This window comes from Antechinus flavipes, chromosome 1 (genome assembly GCF_016432865.1).
Source record: "Antechinus flavipes isolate AdamAnt ecotype Samford, QLD, Australia chromosome 1, AdamAnt_v2, whole genome shotgun sequence".
Classification (NCBI taxonomy): domain Eukaryota; kingdom Metazoa; phylum Chordata; class Mammalia; order Dasyuromorphia; family Dasyuridae; genus Antechinus; species Antechinus flavipes.
In genome coordinates, this window is record NC_067398.1 from 495,189,310 (window position 1) to 495,216,863 (window position 27,554).

General features: G+C 37.9%; 1 protein-coding gene and 1 long non-coding RNA gene across 2 annotated transcripts in view; one reads left to right on the forward strand and one right to left on the reverse strand.

Moving 5' to 3' along the window:
* The window catches only part of CABLES1 (Cdk5 and Abl enzyme substrate 1), a 150,446-nt gene that overhangs the window by 23,119 nt on the left and 99,773 nt on the right, over positions 1-27,554 (reverse strand). The window contains exons 5-6 of the mRNA XM_051970341.1: positions 2,036-2,132; positions 565-727 (exon numbers count right to left, since the gene is read on the reverse strand). Coding sequence (XP_051826301.1) covers positions 565-727; positions 2,036-2,132 — 260 coding nt within the window. The remainder of the gene's footprint in view (positions 1-564; positions 728-2,035; positions 2,133-27,554) is intronic.
* On the forward strand, positions 607-8,214 carry LOC127543955 (uncharacterized). The gene is made up of 2 exons (XR_007949346.1): positions 607-695; positions 8,048-8,214. It is a non-coding gene; the product is annotated as an uncharacterized LOC127543955 (long non-coding RNA).

Genomic DNA, 27,554 nt, shown 5'->3' on the forward strand with positions numbered 1-27,554 from the left:
CCTATAGACTATTGGTCCACAGAAGGTGGTCCTATCCACATGCTTCTTATTAATACCAAAATAATAATTTTCCATTTAAGACATCCTATTGTAATATTTCTGAGATAGGAAATTTAAATTGCTCTTAATTCATGCAAGTTGTATGTAAATTCTTCCAGGTGTCATAAACCTGCCCATGAAATATCCCACACAGAACTATGCTTCATATCTGGATGTAAGGAAATAAATTAAAAAATGTAAATATAAATAAATTTTAAAATATAAAAAAAAGTTTATTTAAAAAATTCTTCCATGGGCAGGAATGGAAGTCATATGTCTTTTCAATGAGCTCGATCCTCATAAATCAATCTCCCCACAATGGCTCATACTGACCAAGCTAAAAGTAATCAAGATTTCCTTCAGGAAGTCAATCCAGTTCCCACAGTGGGGACAGCCCAAAGGAGGAGCCGTTCACACTTGACCTTGTTTGTACTATATTCTGTTCTAGTGACCTGAGGGGAAGTCACACTGAAAAAAGGGCTGACAGTTACCAGCCGAGGGCAAGAGCCAGAGCTCCAAAGTTACCTGTGTCGATGCTCCCTTGGGTACTGCTGCTTGCCCTTCCTATGGAAAGACTACGATGGCTGGCGTTACGAAACTGGGAGGAGAAGGAAGAAGTGGAGTCTATGGTGTTTCTCCGAGCTCCGAAGGCATTGGTGGGTAATAGAAACTGGGTGTAAGAAACAGTCTAAAAAAGATGAAGACAGACCAGGCAAGCATGAGACAGTAATCCCATGGAGACGGTGGGATATTTTTTTAAAGCTAAATAAATCACGTGACGGGGTGTCTGCCACATGCTGCTTAATATATAATTCCAATACTCAAAGGAGTTGAGATTTTTTTCAGCACAGGGGACTCCCAATGTGGACTCCTTCCATTCACAGAGATCTCAGCCCATCTATGACTTATTTAAGTGCCAAGAAATTGAGTGATTTGCCCAGACTGCTAATAAGTCTCAGGGATAGAATTTGAATTTAACTCACTCCATAAATCATCAAGCATTCTATCAACCATGCCATGATGCCTTTTATATGTTATTTAATATCATCTTATCTTGTCCTTTCAAACACATAAATTCAGTTTTAGTAAATCAAGTGTGTTTCTTTTTAAAGGAAGTAGGCAGGGAAAATAATAAATATAATAATAATAAATAAATAATAAAACAATAAATAATAACTGTAATACGAATTTGGTACTAAATGAGTTGGGATCCCAAGAACTTTTTTGACTGGCTATCTGAGGAGTTCATTTCCCAGATCTCCTATTCCTTGTAAAGGTCACACCTGGAAACTCCCCTTCCAAGATAAAATGTTCATCACTGAAGAAACACCTGTATCACCCTCAGAAGATGGTTTTGGGAAGAATTTATAGCTACTGGATGGGATGCAGCCCGGGAGAATTAAATATGTTCCCAAGTCTCTCTTCCCCCTTCTAGCTCTCCATCTGGCAGGCCCAAATGGCACGCTGATTCGGCGGTGATGGAAGAATTCGGCCGCCCTTCTACACGGCGCTTGTTGCTGTGTGGAGCCAGTCAGAGGTCCTGCCGAGCCCCCCGGGGACGCGGTTTGGGATGCCAGAGAACAGGCCGAGTATCACATTTCCTGAGCTGACACTGAGAAGGCAGCTGGGATGCCGCTCGCTTGCATTACCTCCTAATGAATGTCTTCATACCACTAATCACTACATTCTCAAGTGCAGCGTGTTAAGGGGGAGGAGTGCTCTTGGGCTGTGTCGAACACTGGGTTAGAAACAGCAGGGGAAGAGAGATAATTTACTCTGGGAACTCAAACCGTACTGCTGTGGAATTATTAGTGTGCTGCAAAATTGCTGGTGGGGCCGGGAGAGCCGAGGAGGGGGACTCAGGAATCGGTCCCTCCAAGGCCCATTTGTTACTAAGCATCCCATGCCCTGTCCTGACAGGTCCGGCCCTTGCTAGCTCCATCAGCTTTAGGACAGGCCCATGGGAAGCTCCCCATTGAAAGCCGAGCTTTCTCACCTTGCCATCTGCTCCCAGCTCTACGCCTTCAAGGCCAATGATCTCCTTCAAGCTCACAGCTCCAGCAGACTGTCGTCCTCCATCCAGTTTCAGATCCCTGAGGGGGACAAGTCAAAGAAAATACTTTTGTCCACCCCAATGGAGCCGCCGCGCTGCTTGTTACACGACACCAAAAAGCAACGCAAGGCGTCCTGGAAAACAGGACCTCCTTATTTTCTCCCTCTTGCAATCCAAGGCTTTCAGGGTTCACCTTGTTCTTGTTTAGTTGTTTCAGTTATGTCTGACTCTTTGCGATCCCTTTTGGGTTTTCCTTGGCACAGATACTGGTTTGCCATTTCCTTTTCCAGCTCATTTTCTAAATGAGGCAACTGAGGCAAACAGGGTTATATGATTTGCCCAGAGTCATGGAGCTAGTAAGTGTCTGAGGCTGCATTTGAACTCATGGAGATCAAGCTTCCTGCCTCCTGAGCCAGCACTCTGTCCACTGTACCACCAAGCTGCCCACAAATGGATTCTGCACATCTACATTTTAGCCATTCCAAAATAAATGAAAACCATCTGGACCAAAAAGTCTACAAGATGAAGGAAGTCTTACTGAGAATGTCACTTCAGCAAGTCTCCTTAGATGGTTCTTGGCTTTTTTATGTATCTCTAGAGCTTAGCATGGGGACACACAGTAGGTGCTCAATAGATGCTTACTGACTGATCTCTAGTAACAAACTAATTACATAATAAAGAATAAAAAAAAATTCACCACTGGAAAAGGATCTCTTTGGGACCCAGTCAACCTACCCTTTTTAAGCACCAGACGCTGGATTATAGATAAAGGACTGGAAGGAACTTTGGAAGTCATTTTGTTCAATCTTTCTCATTTTATAGATGAACCACTTACCATTCTTTTTATTGCTGTTATCTGGGAGGAAAAAAATCCTGTCCTGAAACCTCTTACTAGACCTATATTGCCTTAATATAGACATGATGACTATTTTGTTCAGATGCTGTACAAGCCAATTTCATTTCTGTTTGTCACTCCCAGTTGTTTTCTATGGCTCCTTTCATAAAGGTTTATTTAAATGATCAGCTCAAGAGCTCCCTGGAGCCTCTACATCAAAAACCCCCCCCACTACCTCAAAAATATTTGTTATTGGAAAATAATGCAAGTTGGCACTGAGAAGTACAACAGGGAGACTTCTATGATATAAGATCATGTACCATGTTTGTAGCAAACAGAATACCAGGCTCAGATGGTCGTGGGGAGAGAGGAGATAAAGGAAGAGAAGGAAAAGAAAAAGACTGAAAAGAGAGGGAGAGAAGAAGAGAAAGGGAAAAGAAAAAATAAAAGGAGGGTGAGAAAATAGAGAAGAAAAAAGAGACAGAGGAGAAGTTAAGGAGAGGAAAAGAGATAGACTGAGAAGAGAGGGAGAGAAAAAGAGAGAAAAGAAAAGAAAGGAAAAAAGGGAGAGAAAAGAGAAGAAAGAGAAAAGAGAAAAAAGAAAAAGGGGGAGAGGAAAAGAGAGAAGAGGACAGACAGAGGAGAAGTTAAGGAGGAGAGGAAAAGAGGACTGAAAAGGGAGGGAAAGAAAAGAAAGAGAAAGGGAAAAAAAGGAAAAGAGGGAGATAAAAGAGAGAAGAAGAAAGAGAAACAGAGAAGTTAAGGAAGAGAGGAAAAGAGAAAGATTGAAAAGAGGGAGAGAAGAAAAGAGAGAGAAAAGAGAAAAAAGGAAACGAGGATGAGAAAAGAGAGAAGAAAAGAGAGAGAGAAGTTAAGGAGAGGAAAGTAGACTGAAAAGAGAGGGAGAGAAAAAGAGAGAAAAGAAAAGAAAGGAAAAGAAAGAGAGAAAAGAGAAAAAAGAAAAAAGGAAAAGAGGGAGAGAAGAAGAGAAAGGAAAGAAAAAATAAAAGGAGGGTGAGAAAATAGAGAAGAAAAAAGAGAGAAGAGGACGGATGGAAGAAAAGTTAAGGAGGAGAGGAAAAGAGGACTGAAAAATGAGGGAGAGAAAAAGAGAGAACAAAAGAAAAAAGGAAAAGAGAGAAAAGAGAAACAGAGAAGTTAAGGAAGGGAAAGGAGAAAGACTAAAAAGAGAGTAAGAAGAAGAGAGAAAAGAGAGACAGAGAGAGAAAAAGTTAAGGAGGAGAGGAAAGGAGAAAGACTGAAAAGAGAAGGAGAGAAGAGAAAAAAGAGAAGAGAGACACACAAAGAGGATAAGTTAAGGAGGAGAGGGAAGGAGAAAGACTGATGGGGAAGAAGCGAAGAGTTAGGGAAGAGAGGAAAAGGGAGAAAGAGAGAGGCGGAAAAGAGAATGAGAAAGAGAGAGGGAAAGAAAGAGGAAGGAGAGAGACAAAGAGAAAAAGAAATAGAGAGGCAAAGGGAGGAGAGAAGAGGAGGAAAGATCAGAAAAAAGTACACTGCAAAGATGACTGGCTTTGGAGTCCAAGGATTTGAGTTAAAATTCTGCCTGTCACTATTTATATAATCTTGGTTAAATTATGTAACTACTTTGGGGTTTCAGTTTCCTAATCTATAAAATGAGTGGACTAGGCTAATGAGTTGTGAGATTATAAGACAAAAGTGTCAAACATTTGACCCAATTTGATGCCCAAATTGATCAGGTTAAAAGATAATTGGGAAATACTTAACAAAATAAATACAATAAAGATCCAAGAGGACTGGAATTATAGAAGCAGAAATACGTATCTAAAGATGACCAATGAAGGAATTTATTTTGTTTGATTATGCATATTTTTTGGCTTTCTTTTTCTTTTCTAAAGAGAAGAACAGTTGGAGAGAGGAGAAGGGAGCTAGGAATGGAGTTACTGAAAGAAAAAGAAGAGAAAGAAAAGGGGGTCACTGAAGCAGGTTTTTTTTTAAAGGGAAGAAAGAATCACAGATAATCAGGATAACATTAAAAGTTGAATTTATTATGTTTCCATGATTGCACATGTAAAATCTTTATCAGATTATCTGCCATATTAGGGAGAGAGGATGGCAGGGAAATAGAAAAAATTTGAAACTTAAAATCTTGTAAAAAATGAATGTTGAAAACGATCTTTAAATGTAATTGGAAAAATAAAACACTTGAAAAAAGTTATTATATAAATAAAAAAAGAAAAAACAAGTTATACAAAATTGAGACTTAAAATTTCTTGTACAATCCTCTTATTCTGTTCTACTTTGTACATGGGAAGCACTCATTTTAATTGGTGCTTGCTAATGTCTGAATTAAAAAAAAAAACATGCATTCCTCCTTCTTTCAAAGTCTGTCTTCTTATCCTCTTTTAGTTCACTGGAATCTAACTCAGTTATTCTCTATTTCTCTCTTGCATCTTCAGGAACTGAGTGGTACAATGTAAAATTAGATGAATGGAGAATATATCTGAGAATTTGTTTCAAAATTTTTTTTTTAACTTAGAAGTTACTAATAAAAACAAAGTCATGTAGGTAAGAAAATAGAGTCAGAATGCAGGTTCCAATCATGGCTCTACCTGCTTTTTCCTGCATTTTTGGGCAAGTCAGAAAATAGCACTCTAAAAGCCCTTCCAATTGAAGTTGAATCTCGGCCTTGACATTCCACAGCTATGCACTGTGGACCTTGTCTGAATGTATCCTCAAATGAAAAAAAAAATGCATAAAGTGCCCACCTTGAAGGTAAGACCTATATAGGTGAGTGTTAGGTGACTTGGTGGATAAAGCACCAGGCCTGAACTGAGTTCAAATCTTAGGTGACTTGGTGGATAAAGCACCAGGCCTGAACTGAGTTCAAATCTTAGGTGACTTGGTGGATAAAGCACCAGGCCTGAACTGAGTTCAAATCTGGCCTCAGACACTTACTTGCTGTGTGACCCTGGGCAAGTCACTTAATCTGTTTACCTTAGTTTCCTTATCTATAAAATAAGCTGAAAAAGGAAACAGGAAAGCACTTTCAGTCTCTCTGCCAAGAAAATCCCAAATGGAATCATGAAGAGGATGATGTGACTGAAAATGAATGGATAATAACAAGAAAATTAACAATAAATTAAACTGCTCCCCAGAATCTGATCAGCTCTTATTAACTGAGAAAACTGAATTTCTAAACCTGCAAAGTTGAAGGCTGGATGTTAAAAAAAAACTTCTTTATCTCTAACTTTGGCATGTAAAAAGTGTTTAATAGATGTTTAATGGACTTGGGGCAACACATCTAAAACACAGAAATGTCCTCCGAGATCCTGGTTGGAAGAGCCAAGCAGCTTCTCTAATCTTACAAATATATAATACTGGCATTTCTCTGTATCAAATACTGCGTGAAACAAATAGTCTATTAGCTGAGGCTCAAAATCTTTTTTTTTTTTTTAATTTTTTACTATATAGAGATTTATCTCCTTAATGTCATATGCTGTTAAAAGGAACTGACTACTGCTAGATAATAAATCTAATCATTGGCAATTAGGGAATACTATAAACTTGACTGCTTTAAGGTAGTTACTATTTATAACTGTTAATATACAGATCTGGCCTCTCGGGGCATCCTTATTAAAACAAGATGACTGACAAATAGCATTAAAAAAAATTTCATTATATTATTTTGATCCAAGAAACTGTGGCTAGTGGATAGAGCCTGGGCCTTCTAACTTAAAGACTTGGATTTAAGTCTTGACACATAATGATCATGTGTGATCCTGGCCCAGCTAATGTTCAGGAAAACTCCATGGCTTCCTACAAGTCCATCCAGGAGGAAATTTTAAAGTGTTTTTTGCCTTTTAATGTCTTCATGCTTTACTCCTGAATTTTAGTGTACTATTACATCGAGGGCCAGGGAAGGTGCTTCTTGACTCTGCCTTTTGGAAAGATATTTCTTACTATTGAATTTTTGCTTCTTGGGGAAAGTAGAACAGGAAAAAAAATTCTTCTGAACCGTTGTTCTTAATAGAGTTAGTTAGCCAATAAACATTTATGAAGTGCCTACTAGGTACCAGGGCTAAGTGTTAAGCACAAAATGAAACAGAAGTCAGTTTCTTCCTCAAGGAGCTTTCAGTCTACTGAGAGAGACAAGTAAAGAAATAGATATATAAATAAGCGATATACAGGATAAATTGAAATAATTAGCAGAAGAAAGATACTAGAATTAAAAAGGGCTGGGAAAAGCTTCCTATAAAAGATGAGATTTTCTTTTTGACTTAAATGGAGTTAAAGAAGGAAGAATTCTAGGCAGAAAATTCCTGGAACCAAGAGATGTAGTGTTTTGTTCATAGAACAGGAGGCCACAGAATCGAATGAGGGGAAAGTGATGATTATGCAAAGACAGGGAGAGTGAAATGTAGTGACTTGGGGACCCATCTCACTTGTCCTTGACATCCTAAGTGTTATACCAAAGGGGGATGGATGAAGGCATCCAGCCATAGATTAACACCACAAAAGAAGTTGAGAAAATGGTAAAGAAGGAAAAACACCCATGATAGATGAAAATCAATGGAATTAATGAAGCAAATGAAGAAACTGATTCTTAACTAGTCATATCTTTGATAAAATATATCATATCAAAGCTGTTTCTACAGATATTTGTATGTTCCACACAAAATTCTGAATACTTGATTTCTAAGTACTTCAACTTTTCTCCGTATCCCCAACACAATAAAACGCCCAAACCTAATTCTTTTCCTCATCTTTGAAATCATATTTTTTGCTTCTTTATATATGATTTTGGTTGTAGAGCATAGGACATATTGAGAGAAAAAGAGAATAAGAAATGGAGGTGAGGGTAGGAGATAAGAAATGAACCTGTGATTTTAGTACAAGGAACGCCCCAATGAGAAACTCTGCCTACCTATGTGGGTCTGAGTGTGTCAGAGACAGGACTTGAACCCATGTCTTTTGATTTTAAAACAGGCTCTCTATCCATTACACCAAATAAGCAGAAGTGAAATGTGTCACTTGCCTAGATCAATGTTGCTTCATATCTGGGGCATTTTATGTCAACTCAGAGAAAGGCGTACGGGCATTTTCCAACTCATTTGTTTTCATCTGTCTTTAATTTCCAGCTAACTTGGTGGTCTCCGCTGGAACAGCCTTGTATGTAGCCTTCTGGTCACCTCACAACTCAAAATAGATTTATAATCACTAACATAACCTAAACTGGAGATCTGTTCTCATTTTCCTTTCTCCCTTCCTCACCCACAAAATAAATGAAATTGGCAATAACCAAAAATTCGCCTCAATGTTTTTTTTATATAAAATTCAGTGAAATCGTACACAAAGAAAGAATATCATGCAAGAACTCCCATGTGCCCAAAGAAGTAAAACTCACTTGATCAAAGATGAATTCTGAATTGTTTTTAAATGCCCTACTGGTGTTTCCTGCTACATATAAATTAGGTAGAGAAAAAAACAGTTTTGTTTGCTTATAAGAATCAAGTCCTTCCATATTTCATATCAAATTACCAAAGCTGGAACTTCCCATTTTTCTTTATTTAGATATTTCCATTCTCATGACACTAATTGAATCTCAAACTGCTTTAGCCTTTTAATAAGGCTTTATAAAGTATCTTTTTGACTATAACTCTGTGAAGGAACTTGGTGCAAATACCATGTTATTTAAAACCAAATACTAGTCTTTTAATTTTTCTGAGCCTCAGTTGCTCCATTTGTAAAATGGAGAATATATTTCTGCTTTGGACCTCAAAGGTTTGTTGGGAAGCTTTAATGAGATAATGTGCATGAACTAGGGTAGCAAAGAATTGAAAATTGAGAGATTCCCATCTGGTATATGATGTAATGGAATACTATTGTGCTATAAGAAATGATGAACAGGTAGATTTCAGAAAAACTGGAGAAACTTACATGAACTGATGCTGAGTGAAGTGAGCAGACCAAGAGAACACTGTACACTATAACAGCCAACACTGTGCTATGATCAACTTTGATAAACTTAGCTTTCCTTAGCAATACAATGATAAAAGACAATCCCAAAAAACTATGATGCAATCCACATCCAAAGAAAGAACTATGGAATCTAAATGCAGATTACAATATACTATTTTCACTTTTTTTTGTTTTTTTTTGTGGTTTTCCCCTTTGATTCTGATCCTTTTTAAATATATGACTAATGTGTAAATATATTTAATATAATTGTACATGTAAAACTTATCTCAATTTACTTGCTATCTTGAGGAAAAGGGAGGGGAAGAAGGGAGGGAAAAAATTGGACATCAAAATCTTATAAAAAGTAAATGTTGAAAGCAAAAAAAATTAGGGAGATATTTAATAAAATAAATAAAAAAATTTAAAAACAAAGTACTTTGCAAACTTTAAAGTACTATATAATTGTCAGCTATTGCCACCAGAATCATTAATACAAAGATAACAAAGTATGGTAGACAGAGCCAGGAAGATTAGGATTCAAGTCCCACCTTTCACATACATATACAAGTTGTATAACCTCAGGAAAAACACTTGTTCTCTCAGAACTGAAGGCACCTCTCTTAGACTATAAGTTCTTGATTTTCATTAATGGAGGGATTTCTTCACCATGAAATCCACAAGCCAGTGAAATCACAGCTCTACTCCCCATCATGATCTATCAGAAATGGAACAACTGAGAGCATCCCTCCTACAACTGTTTCAGTGCCTGTACTTTGTTTTTAAGTGTTCTCTGTTTATAACTTCCTACTTTAAAAACTTTATTGGCACAGCAAGTTATTAAAGACGCTGCTTTGGAGCTCTTGGCTTTCAATAGACTGTTAAAAGTTGTAAATGTTTCATGGTGAGAATGAGGGGAATGCTTCTTGTCCCTTTTTTCCAAATCCATTTGAAAATAAGCTTGCCAAAAAAGCATCCTCTGATGCTATTCTTGTGCCTTTGCATTAAAAACCCTGGACACATCTCCACAGGAAAATAAATTACTCTTTTTTAGAGCTGGAAGAGGCCATGAAGAATTTAACTGAACCTCTTCATTTTATGGAAGATAAAAACTGAAAGCTACAGAAAACTACAGTCCACACAACTACGGACAGAGCTGTGACAACACAGAATACTAGCTGACATAGACCAACAAAAAACTTGCAATGACTTTCACGTACAGTGTCTCGTTTGAGTCTAACAATAACATTATAGGACTGAGGATCTGAGTGTTTAATTTGTCTGTGGTCACATGGTCAAAAGCTGGCTCTGAACCAGAAGATGCCCAATCCATCATGCTATCTGCATGTTATGCTGTTTGCTAAAAGAAAGTGTCAGGTTAGACACCAAGATGTAATAACTGTCAGGGAAATGGGAATATTTCATCCATTTGCCCCCAAATTAGCAGTCATTCTCTTCCTTTTCATAAAATTCTTGTCAATCTTGATTCCTACACAAATCCTCAGTAGATTTCCTGATAGTAGACTGACTGACATAGGTCAGTTTTTGACCTATGAATTGGAAAATCAAACTCAATTTAAATTTATTCTAACATTGGAATAAATAACAATATATTGTCTCAGAAACATAATGCTTGGGCAACAATATAATTAATTTAAATTTGCTCCATTCATTGAATTTTTTAAATTGATTATTCCACACAAGGTGCTGGAGCAACAATTTAGTAAGTTTAAATTTGTTCCATTCATTAAAATATGTTTTTTTTTTTTTTACTAATTATTCCATGCAAAGTGCTGGACAGTCTACCTTCATGGTGCTTATAATCTGCTGGGCTTCCCTTTCAGAGATTTTCAAATAAAGAAATGAATTTGAAATTAAAGCAAAACAAAGAAATGCATCTGCTGCAGAGTTGGAAAGATTAGGTTTAAATGTGGCCTTTGCTATTCCTGGGGTAGGTGACTTTGGCTCCACAAGCCTTTCCTAGTGATGACCTAGAGTTCTCCACATTATGCCAGCTGAGCCCAAGTGCTGATAGCTTCTACAAGCTGGAAAGGCCCGCCTGCTTTCTAAGGACCAATCTAGCTTAAGGACAGAGGCTCCCCACTCAGGGCCAAGTCTTTACCCATAACAAGCCATGAAACATATTTTCCCCTAGTTCTATTTTATTTTAAAGAATAAAGGGAAAAATGAAACGTGTTGGAAGTAAAAGTTCATTTTAGAAATATTAATATTTTCCCTATAAGCTAACAAATATTTGATCAGATCCTAAACTGTAAAATTTCATATTTCTGTGACCCAAAAACTCATCCAGTTCTCTGGGTATGACCTGTAATATGTTTTGGAGTTTTAGAGGTAGTCCCTTTACCTACAAAGAATCAGGTGGGCCGGAGTTGGCCATTCATAAGTTGTTCTAAAAAAATCTAACTAGCATTTTTTAGCTGGTGAATTTAATTTTTTTCTTAGAATTATAACAATAGTCAGCATTTGTATTATCTTTAAAGATTTGCAAAGCACTTTATATAATATTTTCTCTTGGTTCTCACAATAACTCATGAAGAAGACAGTATTACAAACCCCATTTTAGAAGATGAAGAAATTGAGGTTGAGAGAAGTTTTGATTTTCTTAGAGTCACAAAATTAATTAATAAAGGGAGAATATGAACCATCTTTCTGATCCTAAATCCAGGGTTTTCTCCAAGAAATATGCTGGCCACAGAAGACTCCCACAGTAACTTCCGTCCAATGAGTTGGAAACTGGGTCGAAGAATTCCTAGCTAGCTGAATGACTCTAAGCAAAATAATTAACCTCTCTGGGATCTGGATTCTTCTGAAAAAATGAGTATAACACTCAAGGTGTTTTCTTGGCTCAGACACTGGAATGCTTTGCATTTCCTTCTCCAGCTCATTTTACAGATGAGGAAACTGAGGCAAACAGGGTTAAATGACTTGCCCAGGGTCTCACAACTAATAAGTCCCTAAGGCCAGATTTTAACCAAAAACAGGAGTCTTCCCAACTCCAGATCTGGTGCTCTTAGTTGCCTTACAATTTGTACTAGCTACATCACATGACTGCTATGGGGAGAAGCCTTTGAAGCACTATGTAAAAATGATCAATAAAGTGGGAAAACAGTATATTTGGAGGTAGGCTCTCAATTTGAATATAATAAATAGCATATCAAAAACAAGTTTGTTTTTTTTTTTTTTTAGCTTAAAGACTTATTAACTGCTATTCTTGGCTAGACACCATTCTAGGCCTTGGGAAATACAGAGATAAAAAAATAAAAGCATAAATGGATAATAAAATAAAATTTCATTTGTGGAAGGACAAAGTATCTGCTAACTAGGAGGCCTGGACAAGGAATTTTTTTGGAGCTCTAAGATTTTTTTTTGGTGTGTGGGGGAAACACAAATAAACCACCCAAGCATATCTGTCCCGCCTTGTAAAACAAAAACTTTATTTACTTCTCTAGGTGTGAATTAATGTAACCTTTCACTGTGATACTGGAATGCTTTGATAAATGTTTGTGTACTCTTCTCATATTACCGAAGAGATAACTGGGAGATAAACCATCTGTCCAGGGTCATGCAAGCAGTGGGTAACAGAGCCAGTCAGAGACCTCAACCTGCAGGCTGTCCGTCCTGGGTCCCTTTCTAATGTGAACTTTGTGTCGCGCACTTAGCTAAAACGGACTTTTGGAAAGCTCCAATGAAACAGATTTAAATGTAACTCCCAGGGGTGTGGTGACAAAAATCTTTGCACTTTTCTTTGGAAGGCCATTGTTCTGATCGCTCACCAAAATGGGGAATAAAAATAAAACAAGTCACTAGGCCAGAAGAACAGTCTGAATTCCCCAGTGTTGGTGAGGTCAAATTTAATTAAGGGAGGAAAGGAAGATTTTCGCTCAAAGTTAACAGGGATCGGTATCTGGGATTAATTTAGAAGTCTTAGACAATCTCTCTAGAATTGGCTTTTTTTTTTTTTTTTCAGGATCTATGAAATGTCCCTGCAAATGCTACACCATTCTCATTCTGTGTACATTGCAAACTCCATTATTCTATGCAGACACTTCCGAGAAGGTGAATTGGCGAATAGTTAATATTCAAGCTCCCCACCAGGGGAAAACACATTTTGATGGTTCCCTGCAGGCCTTACTTTGATGGGTAACTCAAGTTAAAACCCCTTGGATTTTTTTTTTTTATTTAGCAGGCTGGGGAATCCTCTGAGGTCCTTGGGGCTACAGAATAAATACAGGGGAGCGAGTCAGGCCGCAGGAATAACAAGGAGATCGTGAGCCTGCTGGTCCTTCGACAGTAATAGGGAAATGTGGAAGAAAGTGGATTGTTTGGGCGTGGGGCAGGGATGAGAATTGAATTAAATGAACCGGGCAGCTGAAATACTCCCATTTTCCAAAATGGGCTATTTCAGTTGACATTAACAATTGCAAAGTCTGCTCTTCCCTCCCTTTACTTTCTTTTATTCTATAAAGAGATCCCATGGACTGTTTCTTTGGCAAGAATCCTGGAATGGTTTGCCATTTACTTCTCCACTATGTCTCCATTTTACAGATGAGGCAAATAGAGAGGTTAAACCATTTGCCCAGCTATTAAGCATCTGAACAAGATTTCTTCTACTGCAACACCCAGCTGCTCCATGTTGTCCCCTACATGAGTTCATAAATGTAAATGGGGCATTTCTGGTGTCCCTCCCTGCCCAGCGCTAGCCACAAACCACCAGCTAACTGTTCTGCTGGAAAGCCTGATCACCGACTCGGATCAGCAACAAGCATTTACCGAGCACTTTCTCTGTGCCAGGGCGAGGACTAGGATACAGTGACAAAAACAGAGACTGCAAATCCTTACCCAAAGATTCCAGACACCTATTCTCTATCCCCCCACACACCGGGGATTAAAAATTTTTAAAAAGCCACAATAAAAATCACATTTGTTGTTTAATAACTTAAAATGGAGGACTTCCCTTTGGTCAGACGGGTGCAGATTGCCTCCAATAACCCAAAGGTCTCAATATGGGGCTCTGCTCTTTAAATGACAATGGCCCAAACACTATGACTTGTGAATAATTTAAAAGCCAATTAAATATTGACTAGATTTTCTGAACCCTTCAAAGGAAATACAGATTTACTGCACAGCAACCAAAGCTAGGAAACTGGATTAGAAAATGAAATCCGGCTTTGGGGCTAATTTTAATTAAGAGATCCTCTATTCACAGGTAACCTCCTCCTAGTTCTCACTTTGCACATCTAACGAGCCCCACTTATTGCCTCTTCAGGAAATGTCAGGGGCAATTATTCCCCTGGTGGGGGGTGGCTGACATCTTGGCCTTGGCTTGCTCCATGGGAGCACGGCCTGTTAACTGCTCCAGCCGCAGTTCCGAGTAAATGGACCAAAACCCAAGGCTGACATTTATTCTATTAGGAAGTGAGGGGAATAAAAGCCCCTTTTAGGCCGCAATCCTTCTCTCCCAGTCAGCATTTCGTCTTAAAGCCATACCTAACCCAAGGGCAACGGGGAACAATGGGGACTGTCTTAATGAAGCTCCCACCAGAATCTCTGCTCCAAAGGCCGTAAACAGCCTGAGAGCTGCGTGATTCATCCATGAGGTCACGCCGGGAATTTGCCTCTGTGTGGGAATGAGCTTGGGGTGAGAAAAGAAACACAACTTGTGAATGTGTAATTTTCCACCGCGATGAGAGATTTTTCGGGAGCGGGGGAGTAGGTGGGGTAGTCTGGGCCTGCTGCAGGCCTGGCGGGAGCCCTGGCGCTGGGGGACTCTCTCTAAGAACAGAACAAGTCACAGAGTCATCAGTGTTCAGCACAGACCCAACTTGAAGGCTGGGGACCAAATAGGACGGATGTATCACATGGAAGTTCTTAACAATTCCGAGGAACCCCTTGTTCTAGTGGTAAGCCATCTTGGGCCACCATTTTTTAAAAAAATTTGTGTGTGTGTGTATATATATATATTTTTTCTCTTTCTCTCCCTTGCTCTCTTTTTCTTAAATGTGAATTCTTTGAGGGAAGGGACTGTTTATTTTGTCTTTCCTCCAGCACCTAGTACAAAGCAAGGACTTCATAAATGTTTACTGATGTACTATTATGTTAATCGTCAGAGATGAAAAATAATAGTTAAATAAAATAATAGCTAAACCAGCCACTACCAACCTAATAAGTGACTGTGTAAATAACTCATCTGGATAGCTCTCACAGTGCCCTGCCTCCTCTGGGCCATCCCCCCCCAAACCCTCCAGTTTCTGTTCTCCCTCTTCTCCTCTATAGGGAAAATATATATATATATAATGTGTGTGTGTGTGTTTATATATATGTGTGTGTGTGTATGTGTATATATATGTGTGTGTGTGTGTGTGTGTGTGTGTGTGTGTGTGTGTGTGTGTGTGTGTGTGTTTTCCTCTATAGTCCCTCAATTTAGGAAGAGTTTCATGACCTTACTTGACATGACATGGTCTCATCCTTCTTCCAAGAGATGTGCTCCAGACAAGATAATTGAAAATGAGCATTAATGAACACTTCATTTCCTATGAAAGGCAGGAAGGGTAACCGTGTCTACAAAGGTGTGTGAGCACAACTTTGCCATGTAGACAATTTTCAATTTCCTCTGTTTTTTTTCCCCAAATTTATAAATCAGTTGTTGACATTTTTCCATGGAAATAACATTATTGTATTCTAGCCAAGATTGGATCCCCAGGCTAGCATTCAAGAGTCTTTTTATCAATTGAAAGAAGTTTGATTTTTGGGTGGCTGCACATGAGGTGTTCAAAAAAAGGCAGGAAGCAGAAAAAATCTTTTCATCAGAATAAGGATGACTGGGGCAAAATTTTGATAAAGGAGAAGTCTATCCTTGGCTTCCTCCCTTTTTCTCATTCATATTCCTCTGGATGTCATGGTATTCTTTATTGTAGTTTATCTACATTGAGAGCTTCATCATTCATGAAACCATCCAATTTAATCTAATTAATATTAAATAAAATTATTTTTAAAATTATTACTATTAAATACACTTTTCATGATTACACTAAAAACAATGTTATGACATGGATTTCTAGTTCTGCCTCCAAAACATTCTCCCTTGGTAACTCTGGGCAAATCATTTAACCTCTCATACAGCTCCTTAGGGGTTTGTTATAAGGCAGCGCACATCAGTGAAGGGGTTTCTTTGTCTGGATTAATGAAATCATAAATTCAAACTAAAAAAGGGGGAAATTGGGCAAGGCATTGGAGAGGAAAAGACAGAATGGAAACAGTTCTTGCCCTTGATGAGCTGACATTCTATTGAGGGGATACAACATGTTAACAAACACACATATACATAATTAGTTGAGGATGGGAAGGGTATCAACAAGTGGGATCAGGAAAAACTTCCTATAGGATGGGCAACTTGAACTGAGTTTTGAAAGAAGCCCAGGATCCTATAAGAGCAACAGAGAAGGGAACCTGGTGAACATTCTTGAAGACATGTTTCCAGACTGAATCAGGGAGAGGAGATTGAGTGACTGTTTGTTTACTCACTTGGTTTTTTTGTTTATTATTTAGCAACTTTTAGTGTAATCAAATTGTAGTACCAAGGTATGGAAGAGACTTACTAAAAAGTGATTAGACACGAGCATAACAAGTTTAGTTAGGAAAAGGGAAATTAAAAGGCTGGAAATCTTCTCAACATTTAAGATCACTTAAGATCCTCATAATGAGAAGAGAGCTTCTAGCTTTGAGAGAATCTAATCCTACAATTAGACCGTTAGGTGGCTCAGTGAGTAGAGTGCTGGACCTTAAGTTAGGAAGATCTATGTAAATTTCAGTTATTTCAAAAAGAAAGTGTCTTTGCTGTAAAAACCAATGGATTGAGTTCAAACTGGCCTGAGACACTTGCTAACTGTGTAATCTCCTGGGAAAGTCATTTAACTCTGCCTCAGTTTCCCTATCTGTAAAATGAGAAGGAAATGGAAAACCATTTTAGTATCTTTGTCAAGAAAACCCCATAGACAGTACGGGTGTGCTATGGTCCATGGGTCAGGAAGAGCCAGACATGACTGAATAGCAATAATAAAATAACTGTCAGACTTGTCTCCCGTCTGTGGAACTGGACTCCTTCATCTGCATCTTAAAATCCTGAGTTTCCTTCAAGGCTCAGCTCAGATGCCATCTCACCTTTGTTCCTAGCTGTCAGTGTTCTCACTTTCCTAAAGTTATTTTGTACTTACCTGTGTAAATATTGCATCTTTCAGTAGAATGTAAATTTTCTGAGGGAGGGACTGCTTTTAATATTTTATTGTTTCTGTTGCCTAGCACAGAGAAACCTTTGCAGACAATATATGCTGAATAAAAAATGTTTGTTGGATTGTTCTGTTCTGTCCACCATGGTCAGCAGCTTTTCCTTCCCACAAAAGCAGGATTTGGAATAGCTTCTTACCCTTAATTATAAAACTCAGAACCAGGAGCTGTGCTTGATAAGAACATTATGGGCTCTTCATAAGGAGAGCAAGTCAGAGGGTAATCCACTTTGAAACTAGAATCACACAGCTGGGTAACTAGCTATGAGATGGACAGAGGTTCGCTGTGCTGGAACAAGTCCAGAAAGAGCACTCACAGTGTGAGCCTGAGCAAATTCCTTCCCTTCTCAGAAGCATGTGGAAAGTGAGGGGCTTTCCTGCTCTGAAATACTCTAATTTTATAATTCTAAGTATTTCTCTTGTCCAGATTTAATTTCTTTGATTCAGCATTACCTATAAAGTTTTTTTTCACTATTTACTTTTTGTAGATTATTTGTTTTGAACCTAGAAGCAACTTCCTTGTTTCTAGAAAGGGATAGCATTTCCTCTCTAGGTACTTTTAGCTGTCTTATTTAACTCAGACCAAGGTGTCCAGCTTGTGATGATTAGAAGGGGTCTGAATGAAATGGCTATTTGATTGAGAATAAATAAGTGATATCTCCTTAGAGCTAGCATTCAATCTGAGTATCCCGATAATATACAAGTTATTTATCCTATCTTTTTAATATACTAATTCAAAGCAGAAAGGAAAAAAGATCTGGGCTGAATTAAGGGCCAGTATATAGTACATACATAGGAAAGGTGTTCATATTTAGACTACAGAACTTTTTCTCATTCCCAAAGGATTGAGATGACCTAGGAAAACTTTGCTATATACCAGTGTATATAGAAAATGGATTCCAACTGGTGGTATATTAACTTAGAAAACTACAAATCAATATTATCTATTTATATATTATATTTATTTTGTTAAACATTTCCCAAATAATTTTAATCTGGCTCTGATGAATCTGGAATTTCATGAACTGTGATTTTCTACTTTATGCTAGTTCCTAGAACATCAAACCTGGGCAATTTGCTACCTTCCCTTTATATGCCACCTTCAATTTTCACACAGATTTTGCTTTGAGTAAATCCAGGATTTATACAGAGAGAGCAGTGACTTGCATGCAGCTACAGGAATTTGAAACAAAGATCAACAATTCTACCCTATTACCCCTAGTTTTGTTAAGTGAAACTACAAGTTAATCTTCATGGCCTTGACATTAGCTACGAAGTGGAATGATGGTAGCTGAAAGGAGTTTACTTATTCCAAATCACATCAGAGGTAAACTTAGGGAGTTGCTTCTGAGGAAGCAATAAAGAATAAAAGAGAGATTTTACCTGACAGTCTATCACTGCAGTGGCTAGATATAGCTGTGGAACTGACTCACAGAAGAGCAGAAAGAGCCTTGAGGGTTTATATCATTTCACAAAAGAGCTGTGATTGCTCCTTTAGAAAAGGTATATGGCAACTGTAGGATTTCATAAACAAAGCTCCACAGGTAGTTGAGTAGAGAAAATAGCCCAGCAAATAAAATATAGCTTCATAGATCTGGAGATAAAAGAGATACCAGAGACTATTTAATCTAACTCCCTCAGTTTAAAGCTGAATTAACTGTTAACTGAGACCCAGAGAGATCAAATTGTCAAAGAGGTAGAACTTGAATCCAGGTTCTCTGATTTCAAATGCTAGCCATCCCATTTTACCATCCTGGACATGAGAAGGACAGCAGCACTGTGAGGAAGCAATAAAAGGTAGGCTCCAAGAAAGCCAAGTATTCCAGCTGGGAAGAAGACCCAGGAATGTGAGTTGTTTGGGCTCTGCAAGTTCCTTATGTGTAGTTCTCTTTACAAATAGCAAGGGAGAATTTCTCCTCTGTGTATGGGAAAGATTTTTCCTTGTTATTTATGCTGTTATTCTATTTAATTAAATGCCTTTACTTTCAGTTAATGTATTCTATGGTTTGGCAAAACACTGAATTAGATTGAGGTTTTTAGCTGTGGTTTTGAAGGGACGCTGACCCAAAGCATGCCCCAAACTTGGGTGATGTTTTCAGGAGAAATTTAAATTCCACCATCATCAACACTCTTAAAACATATAAATTTAGAAGGAAAGGGAGTGGTTGTTGGTTCCAGTGCCTGAGGAATGTTAAATGGGAAGGAGGTGGTAAAGGGAGTAGGAAAGAGAGGGCTATATACATAACAGAAAAAAAAACAACAACTATATTACATTTTCATTTTGAACCTGAGACTTGGAAAAGTTCTAACAGATTGAGTATGATATATAAGACAAGGTAAACAAAACAAGATCATAGTGCATCTGTAAAAGCCAGGTGCCAATGAATTGTAAATTAAATGATTCTGAGTCACATAAAGGAGATATTACATGCTTCTGAGCTGTGTCTCAGCTCCTGAAAAGAATAAGATGGTTCAAAGAGGACAACTAGACTTTTAGCACTTAAATTTATTTTCAAAAAGACATACAAAATTAAGATTCTAGATGGACCAAATTATATCAGTTATCACATTGCATTTCTTATCTCTAAGGCAAAGAAACTAGAGAGACATTTTATTTTAAAGTAAAAGTATGATATCTGCTTGTAATTATTGTATGTTTATATAAATGGGAAAAAGTAAAAATTCTCCATCAAATGATGCTTTTGGTTCTTACAGTATTTAAAGTTTAATTCTCTGGCACCTAAATCTTTTCTCAATATAATCAGTAATTATTTGTCATAAAAACTTAGCTCAGTGGCAGGAGCAAAGCAACAAATTACTGATCTTAATAATAGGGTTCTTAATAAATAACTTAAGAGCTCAGATGGTGTGAAACACTCTAACCTTACTCACCAGAAAAGAAATAAACTGCTGGTAAAAACCTGCAGGGATGTAAAGAGTGCTACCTTGGTGGTGGGTACATAACCCTCAGAACTCAGGGGACAAAAGGATGCTTGTTTGCAAAGCTCATTGACAGTGACAGAGTTTCAAAATGAGAGAGAAAAGAATCTAGATTTTTGTGCACACAGAAAATAGGTCAAGGGCACTACTTTTATAACATCATTCTTCACAATATTCACAATTCCTTTAAATAGCATATATTCCTTTCTATACTGGTATATAGAATATAATTTTATTCACAAAAATGGCTTATAGGCACATTATTTTAACAAGTTATAGCAGTAACTGAATCAAGAAAGAGAAGACAACTATCTTATTAACTTTGATTCTAGCTTTCTATAAGGCAAATTGGTTAACCTCTCTGGTCCCAAACTTCACATCCTAAAAAGCAGTGCTGGTGTAGATACATGATACTGGGTTTTAGCAGTCTCTTGTGAAACTTTGTTATCATTTTAGCAAAGTCTCAGTTAAGTCTCTTGTGATTTCCTTGTGAACATGATAGAGAGAAATAGATGGTGCTGCAGAAAAAAAATATTACAGTATAAAAAAAGCCCTGCATTTCCATTTGGAAGACACAAATTTGAATTCCAGCTCTGGTACCTGCTACATGTGTGATCTTGCACAAACCTCATAATGAGTGGGCCAGAGGTGCTGGTATATATCCTGGGGGAAGCATTACTACTAGCACTTCTTCTAAGGAGAAGTGTGCTTGTGATCAATTAATATTTCTGAGCCTCAGTCTTCTTAATTATAAAATTAGCAGGATGGAAGTGAGCTTGTTTTTTTTTCAACTTTTTTCATCAATGATTTGAAGTCATGAGTGATAAGTTTATTAAGTTTGTAGATGGCACAAAATATGATTAAGGATAAAGTGCAGAGGCTCTCTGTTATATTCTCCTTCTGAATTAATCAATTCATTAATTAGTCACCCCCTTTAGGCATGACCACTTATTCAACTATACTAAATCCACTTAGCTCAAATAAATACCATTTGATTCATTCTGAAAGGCTATTGATAGATATCAACAATTTGTTTTAATCAAACGGCGTCCAAAAAGGATAATTGTTTCCCGTTGCATCCAGAACCATCTCCAGTGGTGCTGATCTATATCTAGCCACTGGACCCAGATGGTTCTGGAGGGGAAAGTGAGGCAGATGACCTTGCCCAGCCCTCCCTCTCTAACATCCAAGTCACTTGCATGTCATGACATCCCCTCCCCAATGTATGTGCTCCTTGAGAACAATGGCCAAACAACAACACTGGGTTCAAATAATCAATGGATTAAGGAAGAGGCAGGCTAGACTGTAAACTATGTGAAAAAGATATGGAGGTTTTAGGGGAGACACGGTAGCCAAAACCATTAACATTATCAATCAACAAATCAATCTCAGGCTGCATTAATACATTTAATGTCAAGTGACTCCTAGGGATAAGTCAATTCATATGGGCTAAATTGGAGTAACTTTTCTGAGGAAAGAGTCAATAGACTGAGTCAATAGAAGGAGAGTTAACACTCAAGAGATTCAGGATGGAAGAAGAAACCTGTTAGGAGAGTGAAGACTCAGACCAGGAGATCAGTATTTGGTCAAGAGGAAAGATGGATGTGATGTTGGGTGCTTGGGACTGTCCCCCTCCAGGCTTTAGTCTTTCAAGGACTGCTCCAAGCATCCCTTGCCCTGGACCACTGATCAGCAGGTAACAGCCCTGAGGTAACCTTTATGACTCATCCACAGTATATGGCATGGCTTTGAGAAGGAGCCAGTTATGTCTGGCTCAGGTCACATCTTGAGCACTATACTTATTTCTCGGCACTACATGTTATGAAGGGTATTGGCAAACTGACCAGAACAGTGAGGGAACTAGAGATCATGCCTTACAAGGGAGTTCTCCCTTGAGTGTAGAAAAAATGGACAGTTATCATGGGATAACTGTCGTAAAGGATGTGATAAGGCTAAGGTCAGTGAAAGGCTAAGGTCAGTGAGATGGTGCAGTGGATAGAGTGCTAAGCCTGGAGGCAGAAAAGCTCATCTTCCTGAGTTCAAATCTGGCCTAGGTATCATTAATTACTTGTGTGACCCTGAGAAAATCACTTTACCCTAATCTCAGTCTCCACATTTGTCAAATGAACTGGAGAAGGGAATGGCAAACCACTCCAGTATCTTTGCTAAGAAAACTCCAAATAGAGATGGAAATTACTGAAAAACAACAAGAGTAATTAGATTTGTTCTTCTTAGCCTAAGGGATTAGTAATAATGGAAAGAAGTTGCTAAGGGGAAGATTCTGGCTCCATGTTAAGGTAAAACTTATTAAGAATTAAATTTATTGTCCAAAAGTGGAATGGATTTCTTCATGGGCTACTAACTTCCCCATCACTGTGGGGCTTCAATTGGAAGCTGGATAATCACTTATCTGGGATATTACATAACTCTTTTTTCAGGTATGAATTGATGACTCCTGAGATTCCTTTCAACTCCATAAGTCTGTGAAATGACTTTCCTGAGATCACACAGAGAATGAACAGTCAAAGCAGGGCTAGAATCCAGATCTCCTTATTCACAGTCTGGTGCTCTATGAATGTTGGGCATTCATTCCTTAACATAGTAATTTATTGAGTGCTGGCTGGGTGGTAAGAAAAAACATTGGATTTGGAGGTAAATGAGCTGTATTTGAATCCTGTTATGCTTCTTATCACTTAATCTACTAGAGTAAGAAATGGCAAAATACTCCAGTAACTTTGCCAGTATGGTCCACAGAAGAGTTGGACATAGCTGAATAATTGAACAATCCAATATGCTTCTTATTACTTAGGGCAAAGCTTCTTAAACTATGGGTCACGATCCTATGTAGGGTTGCATAACTGAATGTAGGGGGTTGCAAAAAAAATTTGGCAACTGTAAAAGGTATCAAATATTCCAAGATTTAATTCTTTATATAAAATTAAACAAGCACATCCATTTTATTTGCTTTCATCTGTAATAAATGATAAAATTATATGTATACCAAAGCATTACTTTAAAATACATTTCTTTATGATTTATTATAAGTAAATGTTTTATTTGCATAGCTATTTTATATACCTTTATACCCAGGGTTACATAAAAATTTCTTGGGCAAAAAGGGGTTGTAAATGGAAAAAAATTAAGAAGCCTTGACTAAGGAGACTTCTGGGAAGCCATTTAATTTTGCATATTTTTGTATCCCTATGCTTAAGCACAGTGCATGGAACATAGCAAGAATTTCATAAATGTTTTTAACTAAAGGGAGGGGGAGAGAAAGAAAGTATTTATTAAGTACTTACTGTATGCCAGGTACTGTGCTAAGCACTTTTAAACAATTATTCTCTCATTTGATTCTAGTAACAACCCTAGAAGGCAGGTGCTTTTATTCTTCCCATGTTACAGTTGAAGAAACTGAGACTTAAGCTTTCTTTCTTATTTGTTTTGTGATTTGATTTATCTAAATCCGAGAATGCAAGATTGAGATCTCCCACTATTATAGTTTTGCTGTCTATTTCTTCTTGCAACTCTTTTAACTTCTCCTTTAGGAAGTTAGATGCTATACCACTAGACTTAAACTAGATGACTTGACCAAAATGACATAGCTAACAAGTATCTGAGTCTGACTCTGAACTCATATCTTCCTGTATCCAGGCCCAGAACTCTGTCCAACGCACTAATTACCTATTTCTAGACTGACCTTTTGGATAGATGTCTTCAGCATTCTGCTATAGCTTCCAATACACCAAGAACAGAGGAGGGAGAAAGAGTTCAGGTGACTTGGATTCTGGAAGCTCTTATACATTATCATATTCTCTCATAGTACTTATTTTTTTTCTACTTTCTCTATTTGGCACTCTTCTCACACTGTACTATGGGGGGAATGGGTATGGAGGAAATTAGGGTCTGTTAGAGTTATAAAGGCAATATTCTCTGGAAAACGAATTGCCCTTTCTCCTGACATGATTGAGACTAATCTGAACTATGTTTTACTGCTGCTGGGTCTGAGATCCTTTACAAGGAGATCTGCAAACTCAAAGTAAAATGAAAGGTAGAAAGATTAAAATAGTGGAAGTGTTTGCTATCAATGTAATGAATTCACTGCATTTTTCTTTTTCCTGCTTATATGTTTTTCTTTTTGGAAGTTAAGAGTTGTACATTTTCCTTTAATGATTATTTCATCCAGTGTTTTCTAGGTTGGCTCAGTATGAATCACACACAGATAAAAATGACTTATGTGTAATTATAGCAGCAAAAGCTCTGAGAAGAAGGGTGTCCTTTAGAACACTGAACTGGGACTTTGAACAGTTATGTTTTCTAGTTTAAGGTTTTCCAGTAAATGGCTGTGTGTCTGCAGGAAACTCCTCTAAACTCTCTGGGTCTTGGTTACCTCTGGAAAAGGAAGGTTAGTTAGTCCTATATCCTAAAGACAAAAAGAATTTGAACTTTAAGGAACACAGAACTTCCCAGTGGTAAGGTGGTCTTGTCTATTACTTTAAATTTTTGTGAGAATATTTATTCCTCTATACTTAATAGAAAGACCTAACCGTGTTCAATGACACAGTCTATCTCTAACTTTAAATAGCTGTTTTCTTTTTCCAGATGGCAGGGAGGAAGTTACGGTTGTAAGAGTGATATTCTTTGGAAAATGGATTCCTCTTTCTCCTGATATGATTGAGTCTAATCTGAATTATGTTTTCCCGCTGCTGGGTCTGAGGACCTTTACAAGGAAATCTGTAATGACTAACAGTGATGATGGCACAATAGCCAATGTTAGATCTTGAGATGTTCTTATGGGGCAACTAAGTGGTACAGTGGATAAAGCATCGGGGGAGCTAAATTCGAATCTGCTTCAGACAGTTAACACTTATTGGCTGTGTAATCCTGAGCAAGCCACTTAACTCCAACTGCCTTGCCAAAAAAAAAAAAAAAAAAAAAAAAAAAAGGGTAAAGAAAAGAAAAGAAAAATTTTATTTTCCTAGTAAACTCCCCACACTAAATTTAATTTGCCCTGACCAGAGTTCTTAGTTATAGCCTTCTAGCTAATGGATGTAGGGGACAGAAATCTGGGCATGTAATCAGAAGACTGGAATTAAAATCTGACTTCATATATTTACTAGTTATATGGCTCTGGGCAAGTCACTTAATGTATCTGCCTTAGTTTCCTCATCTGTAAAATGAGAAAAATAGTATCTACTTACCTCCCAGGGTTATTATGCAATCTAATGAGATAAGAATTATAAAGAGCTTAGTACAGTACTTAGCACATAGTAAGCACAAATAAATATTCTCTATTATTATTACGATTTTCGTAAGGGTAATTTAACTTATGAAAGATACAAGTGCTATAAATGTATCTACATTTGAATTCATGTTACATTTAGATATCCATTAAGTTTACTTAACTGCTTTGGATCATCTGTTGCCCAGATGATCTATTTTTGGACGAGCTAGTCTTTCTTCTTATTCACCCAGTATTCCTACTTCAGAACTTACAGTCCCAAATGGAATGCAGCAGCCTAGAAGCTCTTCTGGCTGAGGAAGCTGTCCAACTTCTCCACAGTGAATTTCTACTTCTCTTGCACAGGTCCCCTCTACTGTGGTCAGATTCATAAATCTGCTAGCCACATAAAACATAATACTCCCTCCCCACTGACTTGGTAATTTCATTCTAAGTGTCCCACTTGTTTGGATTTCTAGGCTCTGATACTTCCCAATGGTGTGCCTTATGGAGAGATCACTTTACAGTTCTTCATCTGTAGAGTAAGAATAATAACACAGGTAGTCCCTACACTTCCTAGGGCTGTGGAGTCGGGAGTGCTTTGTAAACCTAGAAGTGCTGAGAAAAAGGAGCTATTCCAATCCCATCTAGTCTTACAGTCCTAGATTGAGACCTAGCTCTGTTATGAACCTCCCTGATCTCTCTAGTCTCTAGCACTTGGCACACAGAAAGTGCTTAATAAATGCTATGCTTATTTTTTTTTTTTTTTACAGATGGTTTTCATTCTTCCCTTGGCTGTATTTAGACTTTGTATAAAATCATAGAAACTCTTTGTCCTGGAAGTTCCCTTTACCTCCTGGACCTCACACACTGGAAATGTCCTTCTTCCCTTCATCTCTCTGGTCCATCACTGACCCATCATTTGAAGGACACCATCCAAGCCAGCTGTGTCCTTATTTCTCTGCAGACTACACTCCTGCCTTTCTCTCCTGCTACAACACTGGTTTGGATATTAAAGTTCTCTAGTGTAAAGAAAGGTAGGAGGGAAAGAAAGACAGTGAGCCATGTACTCAACTCCACCCTGGTTTTAAGAGCCACCACAATATGAATAGGGAAGAAAATTTTAACCAATACATTTCAAGGAGAGATTGCTGATGGTGCCCAAAGGAGAAGGAAAAAATGGAAGCAGAGAGCAAAAGGTATTCCAACTCTTTCTTCAGGTTCAATGTTTATGGGACTGTCTTCAGTTCTCTTAACCTATCTCCTACCACCTGAACCTACAGCTCACCACCTATATCTCATCTCCTAACCTACAGCCCACCACCTCTATCTCCTAACCTACAGCCCCCACCTGTATCTCCTAATCTACATCCTCTCTATAGGAGAAAGTGGGGCAGATGACCTTGCACAGCCCTCCTCACTTAAATCCAATTCCCTTGCATTAATGGCATCCCCTCCCTGAGGTCATGGTGCTCTTTCAGAACAAGGACAAACAACAATAAACAAGCTGCAGCATTGGTACAGTTATCTCTTCTCTCCTCCCACATTCCACTTTATAAATTCCTTTTATGTGTTTTCTTTCTGCATTAGAATGTAAGTTCCTTAAGCACAGGGTGTCTATCTGTTCTATCTGTATTGCCAGAGCTTAATATGTTATCTGGCACAGAGAAAGAGTTTAAAAATGCTTGTTGACTTGGCTTATTCATTTGATGAGGAAACAAGGATAAAGTTCCTTCCCCATGTCACACATCTAGTATATTTTGGATTTGAACTCAGGTTTCCCTAACTCCAAGTCTAGCACTCTAACTACTACATCTCTTGGTAATGCTTTTTGATTTACAAATGTTTTATGATTTATGCTTCATGTACATGGAGTTCAAGATCTCACTGGATGCCCACAACAATCCTGTGAAGTGGGAACTACAGTTATTATCATTGCCATTTTACAGAGGAAAGTTACATTCTACAGTCTAAGGCTCTATATGAATAGATCACATATCAGTATGGAAACAAGAGTCCAAAGGTCTCTCCTGATTCATGAATCAGTTAACATCAATTAAGCACCCACAATGTTCAAGGCCATATGCTAGGCTAGGTGCTAGGGATACAAAGGTGAGCAATGCATGTTCTTTGACTTCAGTTTATAATACAGAATGAAAAATAAAGGTGGTGCAAGGGGTAGAGCAGTGGGCTTTGGATCAGGAAGATCTGAATTCAAATCTGTCCTTAGTT